Source organism: Barbus barbus, assembly GCF_936440315.1.
Source record: "Barbus barbus genome assembly, chromosome: 24".
NCBI lineage: Eukaryota > Metazoa > Chordata > Actinopteri > Cypriniformes > Cyprinidae > Barbus > Barbus barbus.
Window position 1 is genome coordinate 18302337 of NC_136752.1, and position 20350 is coordinate 18322686.

At 37.2% G+C, this 20350-nt stretch overlaps 1 protein-coding gene across 1 annotated transcript in view; it reads right to left on the reverse strand.

Moving 5' to 3' along the window:
- Positions 1–20350, reverse strand: part of LOC306843484 (ryanodine receptor 3-like) — a gene marked incomplete at its 5' end in the record, with an annotated part of 110689 nt that overhangs the window by 8283 nt on the left and 82056 nt on the right. The window contains 43 exons of the mRNA XM_079375010.1: positions 44–132; positions 393–473; positions 1251–1268; positions 2645–2718; positions 2799–2875; positions 2963–3042; positions 3127–3226; positions 3328–3384; positions 3475–3526; positions 3606–3718; positions 6089–6185; positions 6913–7025; positions 8003–8137; positions 8223–8282; positions 8359–8529; positions 8694–8786; positions 8877–8964; positions 9157–9397; positions 9497–9814; positions 9979–10109; positions 10189–10270; positions 11029–11267; positions 11363–11423; positions 11522–11571; positions 11941–12062; positions 12174–12241; positions 12336–12451; positions 13616–13739; positions 13831–13906; positions 13993–14052; positions 14150–14296; positions 14406–14495; positions 14613–14691; positions 14773–14936; positions 15509–15649; positions 17089–17179; positions 17344–17564; positions 17864–18033; positions 18229–18349; positions 18478–18586; positions 18755–18938; positions 19057–19192; positions 19629–19732. Of these exons, the coding sequence (XP_079231136.1) occupies positions 44–132; positions 393–473; positions 1251–1268; positions 2645–2718; positions 2799–2875; positions 2963–3042; positions 3127–3226; positions 3328–3384; positions 3475–3526; positions 3606–3718; positions 6089–6185; positions 6913–7025; positions 8003–8137; positions 8223–8282; positions 8359–8529; positions 8694–8786; positions 8877–8964; positions 9157–9397; positions 9497–9814; positions 9979–10109; positions 10189–10270; positions 11029–11267; positions 11363–11423; positions 11522–11571; positions 11941–12062; positions 12174–12241; positions 12336–12451; positions 13616–13739; positions 13831–13906; positions 13993–14052; positions 14150–14296; positions 14406–14495; positions 14613–14691; positions 14773–14936; positions 15509–15649; positions 17089–17179; positions 17344–17564; positions 17864–18033; positions 18229–18349; positions 18478–18586; positions 18755–18938; positions 19057–19192; positions 19629–19732 (4943 nt within the window). The remainder of the gene's footprint in view (positions 1–43; positions 133–392; positions 474–1250; positions 1269–2644; positions 2719–2798; positions 2876–2962; positions 3043–3126; positions 3227–3327; positions 3385–3474; positions 3527–3605; positions 3719–6088; positions 6186–6912; positions 7026–8002; positions 8138–8222; positions 8283–8358; positions 8530–8693; positions 8787–8876; positions 8965–9156; positions 9398–9496; positions 9815–9978; positions 10110–10188; positions 10271–11028; positions 11268–11362; positions 11424–11521; positions 11572–11940; positions 12063–12173; positions 12242–12335; positions 12452–13615; positions 13740–13830; positions 13907–13992; positions 14053–14149; positions 14297–14405; positions 14496–14612; positions 14692–14772; positions 14937–15508; positions 15650–17088; positions 17180–17343; positions 17565–17863; positions 18034–18228; positions 18350–18477; positions 18587–18754; positions 18939–19056; positions 19193–19628; positions 19733–20350) is intronic.

A 20350-nucleotide genomic window follows, 5' to 3' on the forward strand; every position in this document is an offset into this window, starting at 1 on the left:
AAAGCTATATAACACATCTACATATGTATTTAGTTTGTGTTACCTGTAGACGTAATAGGTAGTCCACAGTGCTAATGATGATGTTGACTGTAGTAGTGTTTCCAGTCTGGGTCCGCAAGAAGTTTTGGAAATCTGTTGAGGGAATTTAAAATGTAAACAGTAAATAGTAAAGAATAGGCAGTGAAGCATAGTTAAATAGGCAGTTTTTCTGTGAAATCTTAATTCTTGATTCATTAGCAATGCCTTGCAAATCATTGGTTTTCTGCAATGTATTAAACATTGTGTTTATTAAATGTTATAAAAATATATAATAAAAATATAATTAGTTAACATTTTTATTTAGTTTTAAAAAGTAGCATTGCATAGAAAAATATATAGTTTTTTACTCTTACCATTATTGTGCCCCTCACATAGAAGTTGCAAAAACCTGAATAGATCCTTTGTAAAGTCATCATTTTGTAGTACTTTTGAACCTTAAAACATAACAGAGAATTGCAATTATTTCTGGACCATATTTTTAAAGCCAAACTAGATGACAAATTTACATCAGTCTCAAGCAAGCAGGTGACTAGCACATTTTTTGGGAGCTTGCTTCACTTAGGATGAAGAGCTTTAGATTGCAGGCTCGCAACTGCATCCCAAGAACTGACTGTAAAAAAGAAAAGCTGGTCGATTAATACACAGAAATTTCAAGAAGCTGGGTTAGCGAGGTAACTTTCACTAGAACGGTGTACAGAATATGCTGGAAATACTTGACATGATTTTAATCATTTAATACTGCACACATAAAGAGGAGATCCTGCTGTATCATATTGTACACAAAGTCATACTTGTGAAAGTTAGTGGTGAAAAACCAGCTTTGTGAAATAGCCCCAGATTCACAGCATGGCAAAGCTCTTTGCTCATTTTGTAGCTGGGGTATAATCTTTAGCTGAGTGTACACCTCTTTGAACATGTTCAATTTTTTTCAACACTGTATGAATTCAGATGATTTGTAATGTTCACATGGAAGTCAAAATGTTCCCATTTAGTGAACTAGTTTAGTAAAGTTAGGCTAGGTAAATGAGCCTGGATTTAGTCTTAGTTCTGTCTTAATTCTGTGCCAGCATGCATTAGTCTTTACAAGCCAGCCTTGAAGAGTAGTGTATTTATATCACCAGTAGTAGGGGAGAGGGAAAATTTCTGAGAAATGGTGAGGTAGAACATGCCAGGGTACAGCATTGCGAAATGATTAGCTAAACTATATTTACCCCGCTCTCTCACGTTGACTGCAATCCAGAATAAAATGATGGAAAACAAACAAAGAGAGCAGACATAAGCAAATGGTGAAAGACTGAACTTCAGAAAGAAATAAGAAGAGTCATTGAACTTTAGTGAGAGGATGGACATGCAGTTATAGATGTTGACAGATTTTTATTTAGATGCAAATCCATAACAATGAAATTAAAGCAGGACCACATACTGTGCAACACACATACATCATATTGGACAAGGCTTTATTTGTTTAGTTGTGTGTGAGTATAGGGTTATCCTGCAAAATCAGTAGTTAAAGAAGGTGTTAGAATTATTTCCAGTGCAGTGGTTTTAGTCATATTCTGTATCATACTTGATGTCTGTTGCCTTTCATATGATATCTGATCCCATCAAATTCAGCAATATGGCTAATAAAAGTTATTAATGTAGGTAAAACTCACCAAGCCTTTCAAGAATATATCTGGGTTGTATTTTACCCCAAAATCAAAAGAGTAAAAAATTGAATTTATATAAAGTTGTATAAAATACCTTCTCATTAAAGTAAGGCTAAAAATACTGTCTAATTAAATTTTAATAAAAAATTGGATGGGATGATTCTCATTACTGTGTTACAGTAATTATAATCTACTGAGAATTATCAGAATAATAAACAGTGCAAAAAAATCTAAATAAAACATCTGGACAGATTACAGTACTTGTCAAAACAAATTATGTCCCAATCCAATTTTTTCTTTTCTTTTTGGGGTTAATCGGGCAAACCAAAAGATTGGAAAATAACTCTCATTCACCTCAGCACTGTCAGAACTTCATTTAGCAAAATGATTATTTATTATTAAGAAAAAAACCCTAAAACATTTACCTCAGCCCTGTCAGAAATACCTTCAGCAACATACAGTATATTCATCTTTAGATATTTGACATTGTTATGAGTGTCCTAATTATTGTATTGCTTTGTCTAAAGCTGTTGTGCATAGCATAATCACACCACTGTGGTCCTTCATTTCACCTTGGAAGATGAAGCCCTTTAATTACCGGACAATAAAACATTTATAGTTAATGGCATCCCATAGACATTTGATACTGCACAAGGAGAATACTGCAACTTCCACTGTTGCAGTGAATCCATGTACACATATTATTAACAGTGCACTTCACAAAGTTATCAGGGTACAGCATTTGCCAGCAAGCCAAAGGAAGGACCAAAACTGATTCTACTGCCAATGCTGTACAGTACTAAAAAGAAGCTAATATAAATCTGCATAAACGTATACAAACACAAAACCTGTGTTTTGTAGTATAATGGCAGGAGAGATATAATGCAGATGTTGTTATCAAATACATCAACTAATCAAAAAGTGCAGATAGAGAAGAATAAAGCTTATTGGCTTACATGACCCCTCTTCAGTCACCATTCCAAGACTCTCTGCCTTATTTTGCCTTTCAAATGCATTTAGATCCAGCACACTGCCAGAGATACAGAGTCAAAATTAATAATCACGGTAGGGCAAAATGGATAATAAGCACAAAACTATGTTCACACCCACCTGCAAGACATCATTAGTCCAGATAAACTTTTAAAGAAGCCCGCATCTCGTTTTTCCTTCAAATAATCCAGCATTTTCTAAAGAATTATAAAGTATTAACACAATTTCTGAGCTCAGTATCCTCTGTGAGACAAAACTACCACCTGCCCAGTCAAGTTCTTTACCTGCTGGACAAGAACATTGCCTCCATTTAGGATAGAAATGCCAAGTTTAAGGGTGCCAGTCACCATAGGACCAAGTCGACCTGCAATCAAACAAATGCTGCTTTAGGAAATCCAATAAATTAAGACTTTAGAGAGAGCAAAAGGGCAGAAATAGAGACGAGTACTTTTACTGGCACTGATCATCTGCAGCACCATCTCAGCAGCTCCACGGGCGTGAAGTCTGGCCTGCTGGTACAGAATCTTCTGCTTCTCCATTTCTTTTTCCTGTGAGAGAGATGACAAAAGCATTGCAATTTACACTGCTTACAGACCATGAAACATCATATGCATTTTTAAAATTAAGATTGTTTTATTATTTTTGTAACCTCAAACGTTTTTTCTTTTCCCTCCTCTTCTTCTTCTTCCTCATTCTCGGCACAGCTCTGTAAATTAAAATAATGATTCAGTGGAAACTTTTTAAAACATTCACAATATAAATTGGAAGGATTCATTTGATTAAATACAACCCTGACCTTTGCCATCATGTCAGCATATGCAATGTAGAGAGGATCCTCTTCTAGGAAACTACAAAGAAAAAAAAAAAGTCAGTTGTTTATCTGTTTTTGAATAAGTATATATAAGTACTTCTATATGACAATGACACCTTCTCTCTGTCAGAGCATTGTGACTGAAGTGAAGGATGAGCTGATGAAGAGGGTCTGGCTGAACTTCAGCTTCTTCTTCCTCTTCTTCCTCTACCACAGTCATGGGAGTTTTCTGCAGTAAGAGCCACTAAAGTTATAAAGACAGCATTACCCATAATCTGTTGATCACCAGCTTTCTTATTCTCTTTAACTCTGTTTGTCCCCCACAATTTTTTGTTGCTATAATCAGAAGTTTATAGACCTTGGTTTCTATGACTGCTGTCATTTAAATCTGTTTATAAACCAAATGATGATGCACTAACTAACATATTCTGACACTGCAATCACCCTTTCACTCAAACCATGCTCTTCTACCTTACTATTACCATAGCTGGGCTAAATTCAGAATTTAAGAATTGGCTCCCTTTCAATTAAGTGTAAATTTGAATTCAGTTGGCCATGTCCTATAGGATGATGAATTAGAATTACAAGTAAAGGAAATTACTGAGATAAATTACAGCAGTCTGGAAAATAAAGCATACATTAAAAATAATCATTACCTAATGTTTCTGGAAATATCTCATACATTGCATGTATGATAACTTGTTTATGGGTAATTCATACTGAAACAATGAAATGTATTAAAAACTACTATGAATTATTTTTAATTAATTCAATTTAATTCTACTTCCTTAAATTCAAATTACAATTACAGTTCTGCTTCCTGTTCAACTTCAGTTCAAATTTAGGAGCTCAATTCTCAATGATGCACAGCCCGAAACAAATAACTTCCACAGTATTACAATCAAACCATTACATCACATACACCACACAAAAAAGCTCATTAAAACACTAAAAGCTGTTCTACCTGCTATGAAAATAAACATAGGAAATAAACACATTTGACACGTTATACAATTTAGTTTCATTACAGTCATTTTCAGCATTATGACTCCAATAGTTTGCTTCCTGATCTTGCAGCAAGAGGCTCTGTATTTATATTAGACATGCAGTTATTTTACACAAAGACACACTTAAATGTAATCAAGATCAATGTCTCTCTGTTCAGGCCCTGTGAAGCCACTTTAAATCCAATCTTAAAACTTAAAAAGAAACTACTGCTACTGTGCTACGTGACTTTATTTGGATCAGATGTTATGTACAACTGGTTTACATTTGTCGAATGCTGGACGTCCACTGGGCCTTAGCTGAGAAACACTTGTTGGGATGACATAGTGGCCTGAGCATGGTCACTGGAGTCTGGTCGGATGCTCCAGAATTAGACAGGGACCAATGACCAGCTCAGGATAAACATGCAAATTCACATGGCAATGGAAATGGCTTTGCAGTGCATGTTAAGTGTTATATACTGTTGTAAATTCACGGTTTCCATTATTAAACAAATATAAAAAAATTACTAAAAGGGTGTCTTCACAAAATTTAAAAAATGTGTGCCCAATTATCGATGTTTAGCATTAATAATAATAATAAAGTTAACAATAGTAAGAATGTATTCCAGAGTAATTCAATATTTTATTAGTGCTCAAAATAATTGCCGCTAAATAATAAATGTTATATATAATAATAAATATACAAAATAAATATATTCTCATTTAAGACGCGCAAATCAGGTGGGTCGATTTACACTAGGGTGACAATACGTGCCATTTTTCCCGGACACATCCTTGCCGGGATTTGTTTTGGCTTTGTTTTCCTGTTTTCATGCTTGCTGAAGGTAATGATCGAAAAGTAGTTTGACCAATAACATGCAGGCATTGTACATAATGGACCAATCATGGTGTGTTTGAGAAGGTGGGATCTACGGTCAAAGCGAGGCAATTACGTGTACATATTAGGTGTTTGAGACTTAAAAGCAGCGTGGCTCAGACCGATCAGTGTTTGACATTAAAGTACCTTGAGAGCGCTTTGAAAGCATAAGGAACCGTCTGTATGGCACTTTGATGTCATACACCGATCGGTCTGCACACGCAAACAAAGACAAAACCTAGATATTTTAGGCAATATAGAAATCCTGGCCAGGACATGTCTGGGAAAAATGGCACATATGGTCAGTCTAATTTACACAGCAGACTGAACTTCAGCTGACACATGATCTCTACATGAGGTGAACATGCCACCGACTCTCACAACAAACTAGACTTACGAAAAAAAGACGACACCCAAAAGAACAAAGCAGAGCGTCGCAGGGAACGTCTGCTCCTCTTACCACGGCTGTGCTGAAACGGACTGCTTTTCTAGTGAGATGGCGGGAACTGAGGCTCAGCCGAAACTCATGCATGCCTTGGCTGCTGTGCCTCGGTCGGTAGTGTGTCACGTAACCAGCAGAGCTGAACACAGGCCAGGATGAGTACATGAGGCGGGCAGAGACGTGCTCCTGCACCTTAGCGGGCACGGTGCTGGCCGCAGAGCTTTCGGCCGCCAAGAAGGCACCAGCAGGCACACACAGCACACGGTGCAGCACTGATGCCAGCCCGGTACTTACTGCCAGGTCCTGCACTAGCTTCTCCTCAAAGGAGTACTCCTCTGTCTCTATCCAAAGTCTCTGATAGCCACTGAGGAAGAGGTTAATTGAGCGATGCCTGAAGAGTGGGGGGGAGAGGGAGGTTAAGAGGAAGATGAAGGAAGGAGGTGCATTCTGTGGTGTGAGAGGAAGATGTACAGTCCATGGCCTCATCTGACTGGTCACCTTAATGAGGAAGTCCATGAAAGCTACCATTTAAATGATCATTCTTGCGCAAAGGACTCTTGAGGTAAAGAACCTTCAACCCACCCTGAAACTTCCCGATACTACATAAAGCAAAGAAACCCGGCAGAAACTGAAGGTGACCATTCAGAGTAGCAGCGCTAACTGTATGCTTGTGCTCAGCCCTTAGCTTGGAGAATGGAAGAGGAGGAGGAGGTTGGGATCATGAGTTCTCTTAGTCTCACATTACCGTTAGCATGGAGAACAGACGGTCAAAGCTGGAGGTATGGTACACCTTTTCCAGCCAAACGTACCGATAGCCATTCAGGAAGTAATTATTATTTTTGTATCTGAAGTGTGTTATGGAGACAACAGAAAGGGACAGGTTTTAGGAGGAGAAAGAAAGGAGCGTGGAAAAACACTAATTAAAACACTTTGCAGCACATTTAAACAGGATGACACTAGAGGGAGTACAGAACGCATTCAGATGCATTTGGAAGGAAGGAAGGAATAGCTATCGAGGAAACTTTCAGAAGTACCTATTGAGTCAGAATATTTTAAAGCTGAACGCTGTAAATGAATATTGCAGTTGTAATTCTAATTTAAAGCTTCCAAGGACATACCTTGGTAAGTTGTAGAGTGGTGCCATGCGGAAACAGGCCACCACGGCACGCTTTCTTTGCTTTGACAGCAGCTTTTGAAACACCATCTTCTTGTTTCTCAGCGGCTGCTCAACCTGAGAGTGCAATATATGTAACGTTTAATTGAAATACATTTTTTATTTCCTAGTGTGATAAATTAAAATGTATAAGTCTACTTGCTGTTGAAGACAAAAATAGGCAGTACAAAAACAGGAAACTAAATAAGATCAAGATACTCTAACATAAATCACAATTTGTGATTTTATCAAAATTAGTAAATCCACTTTACAATTAGGTTCTATTTGTTAATGCATCAGGTAACATTACCAATAAACATTTGTTACAGCATTTATTAATCTAGGTTTATCAACACCTATTCATCTAGGTATTGTTTAATAAAAAAAAAAATCAACTAATTAATCACATAGTGTTATGTAATTAATCATGATAAATTAAACATTAAAATTTGTAATTATAAATATATTTTCACATTGAATCTCCAAACTGATGTGGAAACAACATTAAATACAGCATTGTAAATAATAGATAGTAAAAATATATTACAAATATAATAAATATATTTGTTTAATGGCATCTTTTAAAAAAATATTATAACAATTTTTAATTGAAAACCTTTAATTGTAAACCTAAAACAATAAAGCTGGTGAAAGGCACACAGATAGTGTGATCATATACTGTAATGCTAGCCAAAGGATATGGAGAAAAGACATTTAGCAGAGCTACTTCAGGAAGTGAAAAAATTATGCTGCATTAATTATCTTTAATGTGTTAAACTGCAAATATTAAACACAGAAATTAATTATTTTTCTTAGCCTAGTATCATGTTAAAAATATGTATATGTAGAAATTAACATTAACCAAGATTAATACATATTTTAAAAGTATTGCTCATTGTTAGTTCATGGTACATTAGGTGACAAATTAATCTAGGTTAACAAATTGAACCTTATTGTGAAGTGTTAACCAATAAATAAGGTTGCTGACACAGTGTAGGTAGATGAGGAATGACAATACATAGCAAAGTTGAATTTCATTTTTATGCCTATTATACCTGATCAAGGTGGTAGACAGCAGCGGAGATGGCCTGAACTCTCTCCACGTTTTGCTCTGGGTCTGGAGGTCCCTCATTCTTCACCACAATATCTTTGTAGAGGTTCAGCTGCCACTGCACTGCTGGATCTGCTGACTGTGATGGGATAAGAAACACCAATAAGCCAATGTCAACATTTCAGCAACTAATCAATCTTAGATTGCGATTTGCTTCTCCAGACCTTCTCCTGAAGATGGAGGTTCTTCCTCAGGTAATCCTTAACCTCATCATCTGTGTCTTTCTGTTAAACGATGAAATTGTTGGTTTGTTACAGATCTCCAATAAAGCATAATTAAGACAACAAGAAATACACTCACCAGACTATAACGGATTTTGGCAAGGGAAATGAGCTCCTGGTCTCCAGGAGTGCACATGTTCAGACCAATGGGCAACATCTTCTTGTGAGCTGCTACGATAAGGGAAGTCTGGATGGAGTACAACTCTCCCCTTCTCTTTTTTCCTCTTCTCTCTTGATCCTGACCTCCAGACTGGTTTCACAAAGCAATATATTACACACAAAAAAATGGCTTATAATGCCTTTTTGTTTTCATGAACACATGTCCCCAGAGGATATTTGGCTTCACTACATTATTAGCTCAGAGCTTGTGTGTCCAATTACTTATAGCTGGCAATTACTTTATATCACACTTACTTTTGACATCTTCGTCTTGCTGTCTCCAGTGAGGAACGCCAGGTTGTTAATTTCATTTTGCACCACAAAATTTTGCTCTTCCCTTTTAAAGTTCTACAAACAAAGAGCAGAAACCAGCTCTGGAAATCTTGAAATAATTGCAAGTTCTTGAAAATATTGGTTGATGCCATACAGAGAACTTACATGAGATTTACACCAAAGGATGAAAATCTCTGACACCATTTTGAAAAGTTCTGCTGAATCTGAATCTGGTTGCTTCAGCCATTTGGATCTAGTCAAAAGCCAAATTAACTTATTAACAAAAGTGCAATTAGCTTATCTCTGTAGATTGTAACTTTAGCACCACTTTTTAGCAGCAATTAAACTTAAAATGTGTCAGGTGTAGGTGCCTGAATTGTTTTGCAGTGGGCATCAAAATTGTTTAGCAGCTCCCTCTCAGGTATAATGGTCATGGTATAAATACCTGTTGTTGTCCACATAACGAATGAGCATTGGATAGAAGGCATACAGATCCCTGCAGAGAACAGCAAACTCATCCAGAATCTGTAGTTCAGCTTCCTGAGTGTCTGCCCTGCTTTCAGCCCTCAGCAGCTCCTCCTCAGCCACTACCTTCACTGTCTTCTTCTTCAGTTTCTCCAGCGTCGGCAGGAAGTGCATTCTAAGAAGATCAGGGCTAGCCTTGCTAATGATAGGCTGGGTGTATACTACATAGAGGAGAGTTTACAGATATTTGAGAAGGCATTGCAGTCATCCTGTATCAAAGCAGGCTAATCAATAACCTACCAGTTCAAGTTCACCCTCACCTGCAAGTCTTTTCATCCAAGGCGCGTTATCAATGCCAAGGTTGTTATTGAGAATCTTGAGGATATTGCCCAGGATAAGGCTAAGATGCTCAGATGTGACAGTTGTGCAGCAATTGGCATCAGCTGGGGAGTTTTCTGGGCCTTTTGCCCACCAGTAAGACAGGTAGTTACACAACATGGGAAGGATGACCTCGATGACCTGTGGCATCTCTGTGTAGCGTGCTCCGGATTCAGAAATGTCACCAATGTCCTTCATCAGCCCGTCCAGATGGGGCATTTCAGGACACATCTCATCCACAGTGTCTGGCATGCTCAAAACTGTAAAATTATTAAATATTAAGGCAGCGAATTTAACAAATTATGTTTTTTCTTTTAGAAAAAGAAACGCCACTGTCCCCAAAAGATCAATCTGCCTATTATGACTGGCTGCAAATGAATCATATTTTTATTATATAGTCTCCGATCCTGCCAAATCTACTCACTAGCACGTTCTCTTGGTGTCTTGGTGTTGAAGACAGATTGGGGGTTGTGCATATTTAGGTGGGATTCCAGGAAGGCAACAGGCATGGCTCCAACCAGAGTAGATAAACATTCACCCAGCACTGGAAGCTGTCTGTAAAAACCCAACATAGTCATTTTAGAAACAGATAGAGAACAAAAAAATGTCCCCTCAGAAATAAAGTTTATTGTACTTTTCCACATAGATATTCTTGCCAGTGCCCAAAGAATAGAGGCTGGTCAGGATGCGGTAGCAGGACAGCTGAATGTCATCCACTGAAACACATACAAGTGCAATTATTTTCAGAAATACAATTATTTTACAGGGAAATATGTGGCATATTGATGTAGGTATGGAAATACAATTTCTTCTAATGATTCCAGTTCCTTACATTAAATATTATTTTAGTACTTTTTAAGAAAAAAAAAGTTGTTTGCAAGTTGTTTGTCTGTTCTCATTTGTAAGTCGCTTTGGATAAAAGCGTGTGCTAAATGACTAAATGAAAATATTTGAAAAGAAAAAAAGACATGCAACTTCATTGCCAATTTGGATACAAATAAATTAAAAGTAACTCTTGCAAAAGGTGTGCTTACACAAACTTATTAATTAAAGTTTCTCAGTTTCCTGTTTATCCCATTTCCATGGCAGTTCAGTAATAAATATAATTCTGGAAGTCAACATAATGAAAAACTTTCTTATAATTATCACTTAGCATCTTATTAAATTGTATAATAATAATGACTCAGCATGCATGTATCATAATAATGAGAAACTTCACCATAATTATGAGTTAATAGAGGAAAAAATGTAGAAAACAAAATGATAAACATGACTTAGTATCTCATAATAATGCAAGACTTTCTCTTAACAATAACTTCATTTGTCATTATTATGAGATGTTAAGTCATATTGAAAAAAAGTTTAATTTTAATGAAAAAGTGTCTCATTTTATTAAGGAACCAAGTCTTTATATTTTAAGAATTGACTCATGAAAACAAAAATCATACTGTAGGTCAAAGAACAGCTGACTCACATAGCAGCTCTGCTCCGAACTGGTATTGGGTGATATGCTGAAAGAGAACTGTCAGGATGGGCAGCAGGGCCACTGTGGTGTAACTGATGATCTGGGTAACACCCTTCATCTGGGTGCGTGACTGACCCAACTTCCCCAGCTTTAAGTTCTCCAGAGTCTTCTCCAGGTCTTCTGCTGCATTCTCGAAGAACGCCCTGACACCAGCCTTCACCAGCTCTGAGCCAGACTTCATCACAGTCCTACGGGTCATAACAGAATCAGTTCAAAACGACTGAAACATTAACCACTGTTGGCTGGTCAGTGATTCAAGTTGCACTGAGATTTTGCTCACTACCTGAAGTCCAGTGAACGTGACAGGATGTGCAAGCAGCTCACCATGGTGGTGGAGTCACTTCCTGAAAGAACAGAGAGTCTTAAAGCTGTGGAATGAGGTTCGTCAGGCAAAATGAAGCTCAGTTATAAAAAGCATTTGAATACTCTTGAGAAGTCTTACCAAAGAGTGATATTCTATGTCTGACAAGGGCTGCCAGCTTACAGAATAGACTAAGGAAGAATGATTCAAGTTAGCATGACTGTACATAAAACAATCCTTGCATCCGAACATGCAGAGAATATGCAAAAAATGTCAGAGAACTCCAAGTTCAGTGGCTACTTTAAAATGTAAGTGCCACTTTATGAAAAATTGAGAAGTCTGCACTTCACTGAATTAAGTATATACACTGAAGGAATAGGAATTCTGACATATCCTGGATAAATATGGAAATCTTTTATACTAAGTTTATACTATTATATATTGAAATTTAACTATTATTCTACTTTTTCGGGATGCACTGTCTGTATATAATGTGCATTTAAATGATATGGATTTATGTTGTCTTATAACAGAATTTGGCTTTATAGTAACAGCAGCACCTGGTGAGCATCTCCTTCTCTTTGTTGGATGCGTAGCCACTGCTGCTCAGGCTGATGTTGGGTGATGACAGAAAGTACAAGCAGTGATTTTTGAAGTACTGGTCTATGAGGGGCAGCAGAACCTACGTTGTAAGCGATCAAGAGAAAAACGTTTTAAAAACTGCCCTTTCAATTCCGTGAAATATTAGGTTTGCGTATGGTAAGAGAGTGCTTGCTTGAAAATGGAATGCTACCTTAGCAAAAAACTTGATCTCTTGATCATGGGGAGATTTTTCTGTCTTCCCACTGGTAGCCAAAGCCTCTGTAAAGTTATGCAGAGAAAACAACTGATCAACTTGATGTTAACATATCAATTTTTCTATCAATCTGTTTAAATTCATGATTTTTTTTCTCACCAAGATGGGCGATAAACTCCTGTGCAGAATCGACATAATTCAAGAGCCTCTTCAGGAACTTATAGGCGATCCTCTTTTCCATAGATGAGGAATCCTGCTCCATGTCCTTCAGACCTCTGCATATGCACAGGAAAAAAAACCATCAAAGAGATCACAAACTGTTTCAGACATCCTGAAATATAGTGGTTCTCTACACAGGGTACAAACACTGAGGCACTATTATTATTATTATTATCCGAATACCTCTTATCCATGTTTACAAAAGTTTTATTTGGATTATTCGGTAGAAAATACCATGTTTTGTATACTACCATTCAAAAGTTTGGGGTCATTTTAGAAAAGAAGTCTCTTATGCTCACTCAAGTCTGCATTTATTTGATTAAAAATACTGTTGCAAATCAGCTCAAAAGGGAAATGTATATAAATAATTACAATTAATTATGATTGATGATTGTGATGAACTCCAAAAGATGTTATTCTGGCTCGGTGGTGATTGGGAGAGTTTTCTCCCAGATGAAGGTGATGAGAGAACTAAGAGAGACATCAGCTGAGATCCTAGGATCTTTGATGAATGGAAAGTCAATCTTTTCAGTATCTAACAGAACCGCAGTCTGACAAGGCGGGTCACTGATGTGAGAGCTTTATCTCCTATAGAGATCACACCTCTGGGGAGTCAAAGAGCCAATGGTGACTTGCACTTTCGGAGGTAAAGTTTACGACTCTTTGTCTCTGAACATAGTAATTTGCGTATGTAATTTGACTGGGTGTTGATGCAAAAACTACTAAAGTTTCTTAGGACACTAATATGTTACATAGGTATCAACATGTAATATAAACTCTCGATTAGATCATCCGAAGACGAATTCATAGATGCTAAACATGGCATACTGTATGTAAGGTCACATGAACGAGTGGTTCTATCATAAGCATGCATAAAACAGTATACAATACAAAAGACAATATACAAGAACAGTAATAATATACACAATGACCTGAGGATATGTGATAGTAAGGTCAAAGAAAAATCCGTCTATGAATTAATGAAAGAAGTCGTTTCCTATAGCAGTATGTGTCTGTTTTAGAGAGAATCGAGTAGGGGGGAAGATTCTCGCTACATACTTTTAGGTCGTAAAGTTTATCTGATCTGGCGTCCTGGTTGCCGTGGTAACCAGGGGCCTGGTGTCTTTCACAGATATCCTTAAAAATCTCACAGACCCTGAACATTTGAACGGTACTGTTTTTTTCTAATTATATAAGACAGAATTTAAGAATATACTGACCTGCTGATGGCGTATCCATTGACCTGCAGGAATTTAAAGAGTTCCTGGGCCTTCTCTCGATCTCTGTACTTTTCCTTTGCCGTCAGCGTGTCGTACGGTACCAACAATGGATGATTTCCTCCTCCTTTCGATGACAACACACAATGAGTCAATGCATCTGGGACAGCTTAGACAGGATTGAGCCAAACAGACTTTTTCCAGGAGATAAGCTTCACCTTTACTGTCAAGTTCCTTTTTCTTCTTCTTTGCCCAAATGTTGTGATAATTTTCTGCAACTGTTTCAACCATTGCCTGTTGAAATGATTTCAATAAAAATACAGGTTTAATAGACAATAAATGAAATATTAATTGTTCTTAACAATTCGATTCACACTTGCCTGTAGTTCTCTTGATAGAATAACATTTTCCAAATCTTGTGGGGCTGGAATAAATTCACCCTGTAAAGTAGAGAAGAGGCAACACAATGTGCTAAATGCTTTGATTTGTTGACAGACACTGCAAAGAAATAAATGCTCTCCTGCAGTCTATAATTACCTGAGAGGACTCTGATATCTTGCGCTGCTTTTCTGTTTCCTTTTGCTGGAACATGGTCTCTCCTTCTTTGGTCCTCTCAATGTTCCATCCCATTGCCAGCATGCTCTTTAGAGTCTCTTTCACAGGATAGCGGTAAGTCTCCCTTTCCTATGCAAAGCAACAAATTTCATTAGATTAAAATTCGTCCTTTGAAACTGCCATTTGTATTAGAGACAAAAGTCAATATGGAATAATGTGATTTGGTTTTTATGTGTACCTTTTCACTCAGTGCTTTGTACGGTTTCAGAAGTGGATGAGTTTTAGCTTTGTCATGTACTTTATCTCCCGCAGTCCAGCCGAGAGCGATCTATCACCACACAAGATAAAACAAGCAGTCTTGCTTTGTCTAATTCAACAGAAGAACAGATCGAGTGGCACAATAAAACATGCAAGATTAATGGGATGAGTTTTAACAATGTCCAACCTTCTCAGAGGACCATTTCTCATGGGAATGCTCAGCAAACTTGCTTGCAATGTAATCTAGTTTTTCAGGCAGCGAGATGCTGAAAGACAAACAGTATATCGTGAAGTCCACTGAAGGGTCAAATAAAAGGATTTCTACATTCAGTTTCAATGGTACTTACTTTGCAGCGTTAATAGGCTGAGGGTCGAAGTTGCCTTGTGCATCCACAGAGACCTGCTTAACTAATGTGGAACCTGAGCTGGAGTCAACATAATCAGGTGGTATGGCACCAGCTATGGCACTCAGACATGGCATTGCCATTTTGAAAAGCTCTGCGTCATATTTCTGTAAAACAGGCAATGGAGTCGATGAGCAAAGTTGATCAAATCTTTGTGGACTAACAAAATAAATGAAATAATTTTACATTTTATAGTGGTGCTTTCAGTTTGGTGTTTTAATTATTTGATTATAGTATTAGTTCTATATCTTTCATTTAAATACAAATAAAGTTAATTATATAAATATAATTGGATTATTAATAAACAGAATTAAGCATGCCCATTAATCATACATTATTACTATTTTTTTTTTACATTTACACAGCAACTTAAAAACACTGAAAAACAGTGAAACTAGATGCTATGACCACAGAATTGCACCTTTACCAACAATTAAATTTTTTTTGCAGACTTCCTAGTCTATTAAATTTATTTTTGTGTCACAACAATATAATTTAATAATATAGTTTTTGAATGATCCTAATTTGTGGGCATTTTGCAGCAAATATTGAAATTTACATATTTAAACAAAGACAAAAAATTATAAGACTATTAGTTTTATTTATTGCCATAAAAATCAATTAATTTCAATACACTGCTTAACTGACAGCCCAGATTTATACTAAAGCATGTTTGTACCTTTTGAGAAAGAGCATCAAAAAGTCCCCAGAAGAGTTTCTTGGTGAGGTGGAGTTCCTCTTCTGATGCCATTCCATAGCTGCCCAGGCCTGTTGGTAGACAGTAGTACTTCCAGTTCTGTTCATAGTGATTGGTCAACAGCTGCAAGGGTAAACAGATATGTGGATTAAGATGTCAACATTCAGAATCCTTTAAATTATACTCTTCAGACAGATTAAGTTCAAATATTCTAAATTAGAATAAGAATTGATTTTATACTTAGGAAATTTTTTTTGGTTCACATGTCTGAAACATAATTTAAAGGTGTGTATTCCTCTGGCAAGCCCTCTTCTGTTAACCCTGCCCTATGGTAGGGTGGTTATGATAGGGTGAGACAGCAGCCAGCAGAGAGACAAGGTGCTGAAAATTTGAGGAGATTACAACCTGCTCACACCTGCCTATCAAAGGATCATGGGTAGGAGGATCTGATGTGACTAATAGTGACAGTTGCATCAGGTAATGTGTAATCCAGATGCTCTGTGTGTGTGTGCAGGGTGTGTAAAGCTGTCAAAACACATGACAGAAGTTACAACTATGAAGCGCGTAACCTCGCTGTAGTGAGACGTACTTTTCACAAAGGATGAATTGTGCCCTGTTATTGCCGTGCATTTGCACAAGCTTTCTGTGTTGTTTCATAAAAGGATTTTTTGCAACTCACAGTTGCAAATTCACAAGATTAATCCTGAAAGCGAATCACATTAAATACATCTTGTGTTTGGATTTGTTTAATCACAATACTCTTTGATGAATCATTGATGTCATGATCAACAGGAAATGTAGACAAATATATTTTTAATATCATTAAAAGCACCACAATAATTGCACCAAGAAAATAGTGCTGAGTTTGGTGAACAAGTTAGAATTTCCATAATAATTTACACAGAAATATGTTGTGTTGCATTCAAAAGAATGACAATGACTATGCGCCATTTTACTGCTGTTTAGTGAATTTTCGTCTAGAGGTCTTATTAAAATTAATAATGTAACCAAAGAGTAATAAGGATGAAATGTACACTTCCATTTGGGGTCAGTATATTTTAGTTTTTTAAAATAAATTATTTCTTTTATTTAGCAAGGATGCATTAAATTGAGCAAAAGTGAATGTAAATGTTTAAAAACATATCTATTTTAAATAAATGCTGTTTTTTTTTTACTTTCTATTTATCAAAGAATCCTGAAAAACTGTATCAGGGTTTCCACAAAGAAATTAAGAAGCACAACCGTTTTCAACATTAATAAATAGTATATAAATAATAATACTAATAAAAAATGTTGCTTGAGCATTAAATAAAAAAAGTGACACTGACGACTTTCAGACTTTTTTGCATTTCTGAAGACTTTGCTATCACAGGACATTAAATTAGAAAACAGTTATTTCAAATTGTAATAATATTTCACAATATTATTTTACAGTATTTTTGTTCAAATAAATGCAGCCTTGGTGAACAAAAAAAAAGTCTTCTTACAAAAACATACAAAAATCTTACCAACCCAAACTTTTGAATAGTAGCGTACTTGTATTTACTGTTTACTAAACTCACCATAATGGGCATCTTGCAGTACTCTGTAAGCTGTGGGATATCAAACACAAGACGACGTACAAGTTGCTGTAGCATTGATGGCCTCAGATGCCTAAAGAAAGTATAAATAACATCAGATGATACCTAATCTACATTCCAGCAATTTCTAATTAAGAAATAGTATGGTAATCTATAGTAAGAAAATGCCATTTTAATTTTCCTGAGCTGTGGAAACCATCCCAGCCACTCCGCTAAAGGTTTTCAAGAGGTTCTTACATGCAGATGGCCAGTAGACATTCATCAATAGCATCTCTCTGGGCCTTGGTGAGTGATCGGCCCTTTGAGAGGCGATAGATGGTGTGCAGCGTAGAGTCAACCAGCGTTGCATAGTGCTCAGTGTGAGCGAACAGATGAGCACAGCGGGTCAACAGAGGAAGCACTGCAGATCCAATGTAGCGATTCATGGCCAGGGCTGTCTCTGTGGTTCTGAGCACCTCCTGATGGATGCAAAAATAACATGAAATCAAATCATTATATAAATGAGTCGAATGTTTACATTTATTAAATGTGAAAAAAAAAAAGAAAACAAATAATACAAAACCACAAAATACACTCTTAATTTGTAGCTAAATTAAATGGCTTCTTTTCAATATTCATACACTATCCACTTTTTGCCTCTGCTGAATCACCATATTAAATGGTTGGCATCACATGAGCCTCTTAGGCTTTTTCACACAAAGCATGATACATTTATGTCTGCAACTTTTCTCTTTTTTTCACTGCAAAGCACACTTACCGAGTCCAGGGAAGCTGATGCTCGCAGGTCTGGCAGGAAGCCCACCTCCAGCAGGTGCATCAAGAAGCTCTGGTCGTCAATACCATAGACACGGTCCAGGAAAAGCACCATGGGTGCCTTGTGCTCCGGACAGAAGCTGGCATTCATATCTGGCTCTGTCACAGTGCCATCTAAGCAACGAGAGAGTTAAAACCAAAAGACATTAGGGTTATAATGACTGCGGAGCAAGAAGCACAGATAATGAGACACGTAGGGATGAAGATGACATTGAAAGAGTAATAGCGTCAATCAATCTTAGGCACATAATGAGTTTCAGAGATTATGTCTTCAGACCCTTTCAAAGGCATCTAGTGACATGTACAAACCTTTATTGACGACCGGCATTTTGAGTGGAATACTGATAGTTCCCACCAAATCTTTAGTGGGAACTAAGGAACGGAGGATGGCACGGATACGCAGTGCTTCGCCTTTGCCTTTGTTTATAAGCTGCAAAACAGCATCGGTATAATATTAAAGTGAAGCCATGTACAGTGTAACAGCACTATAGTGAAGGAAACTGTGATTTTGCTCCTAGCTTGGTAAATCAATAAAATGTGGCATAAATGAGCACTCACATGCATCTCAGGTGCACAGCGGCCCAGAAGATCAATAAGGGCTGAGTAGAAAGACATAATAGAGTTGCCCATGTGGGCGACCTCCTCCTCCTCTTCATCCTCTCCGACGCTGCCAAAACAAAGAGTGAACATGCTTATTTTAAGTCATGCTTGCTCATTCCTGAGGTCAAAGCGTGAGGTGGTAGGATATCTTAAACTACAACTCAGCTTTTCGACTCAACACCTAATATAAAATGGCAAATAATGTAAATTTGAGGGAACAATTCAACAGTCTTACATGGGTGCAGCCCCCTCAGGTAAGTTAGGCAGGTCTAAAGCAGGATCTTCTGAGATCTTGATGGCTTCCTTCATGGCAGCGAGTAAACCTTGCCCTCCCTCTCCTCTGAGAGCAGGTCCAAAGCACTCCGGACGCCTGATCAAAAGCTTCACCACTACATTAGCGTTCTCTTCAACACTTTCACCTGAAATGACCAGAACGCACACACACCATTAAAAACGTGTACATAATGATAAAAATCCTTTTCCATCAACCAAAACACAAAACAATGAAAACTCATCTTTGTGGTAAAATAGACTAACCATTGACAAAGACAGCAAACCGTAGGAAGGATAAATAGCGTTCTCCTTCTATTGGGTTCCAGCCAATGTCTGGGTATCCCCTGGCAATGAGCATTGGGCAGTTCTGTAAGCCACAGCCTGCCAGATATGTCACCACCTGAAAACACACATGGACAGAATCCAAAATGAGACTAATGGCACTAAAGACTGGCTTAGCCAAATTTATTTGGCAACCATTCAGCCAGTATCTTTATTTGGCAGTGTAACACAATTAATCCGCTTTTTAATCCGATGATGCTCTACTAAAAACTCAGTGACTGCCAAAGCTTTTCTACCTCAATGGTAAATATTCCATCAAAATTTTTTTAGTGTGTCTAAACTGTTTTTTTTTTATCCAGAATTGCAGCACATACAGTATGGGGCATATTCGTAACGCTGAGCCACAAAATGGATCACAATTATTTTTCACTTATACCACTTTTTTTTTTTCTTTACAAGGAACCCTTCTATATATGATCCATGTAATATTATAGACTCTTATTACACACTGTCATGTGTGAAGAGATGATGTTGTACTGATGTTGAACTGTTACCTTCTCAAGATCAGGTTCTTCAAGTGCCAGAGCTAAACTGTTGTTGTCCATCACAGAGGAAGCAGCCACATCTAAAGGTGTGGAGCCTCTCATGGCTGGGCATGCTAGAGAAATAGGAAAGCAAGATTATTTCCATATGGCCAAAAGGGATAGAAGATTTTTAATAACAAAATCACCAACAGATGGCAGTCTTTCCTTTTTTTCCAACGTTATTATAATATGCTATGCTATAAACATATATGAATAGTAATCTTCAGTTTATGAATTATAAAGAGTTGTAATCTTTTTCACTGTATGTATATAATTTCTATTAATTATTGTTTACAACCATATTGTGGCATATTTGGATGGATTTCTGATTACAACCTAGTTCTGCTGCTTTCCAAATACCGATCATTGAGCTAGTATTAATAACAAAATGTAATAACTAACACTGTAGCTGCATAACACTATCTATGCAACATGAAGAAATATTAACAGTAATCTTCACCTTATCTTCATCTGATCTGATCTGTCCTGACATTGATCTGGGGGTGATAAGGCCTAAAAAGGGGCGAGTGAGCTCTCAGCTGCTCATTAATGTGCTGTTATAGGAAACAAGTCCTGCAGAGTCAGGTGCTCTTGGCTGCACAAGCTATTATTCACAGTCAAAACAGCGCACTGTGCAGGGTTGCCAGATCTCTCTCGAAAAACAAGCAATCTGGTTTTACGCAACAAGCCTG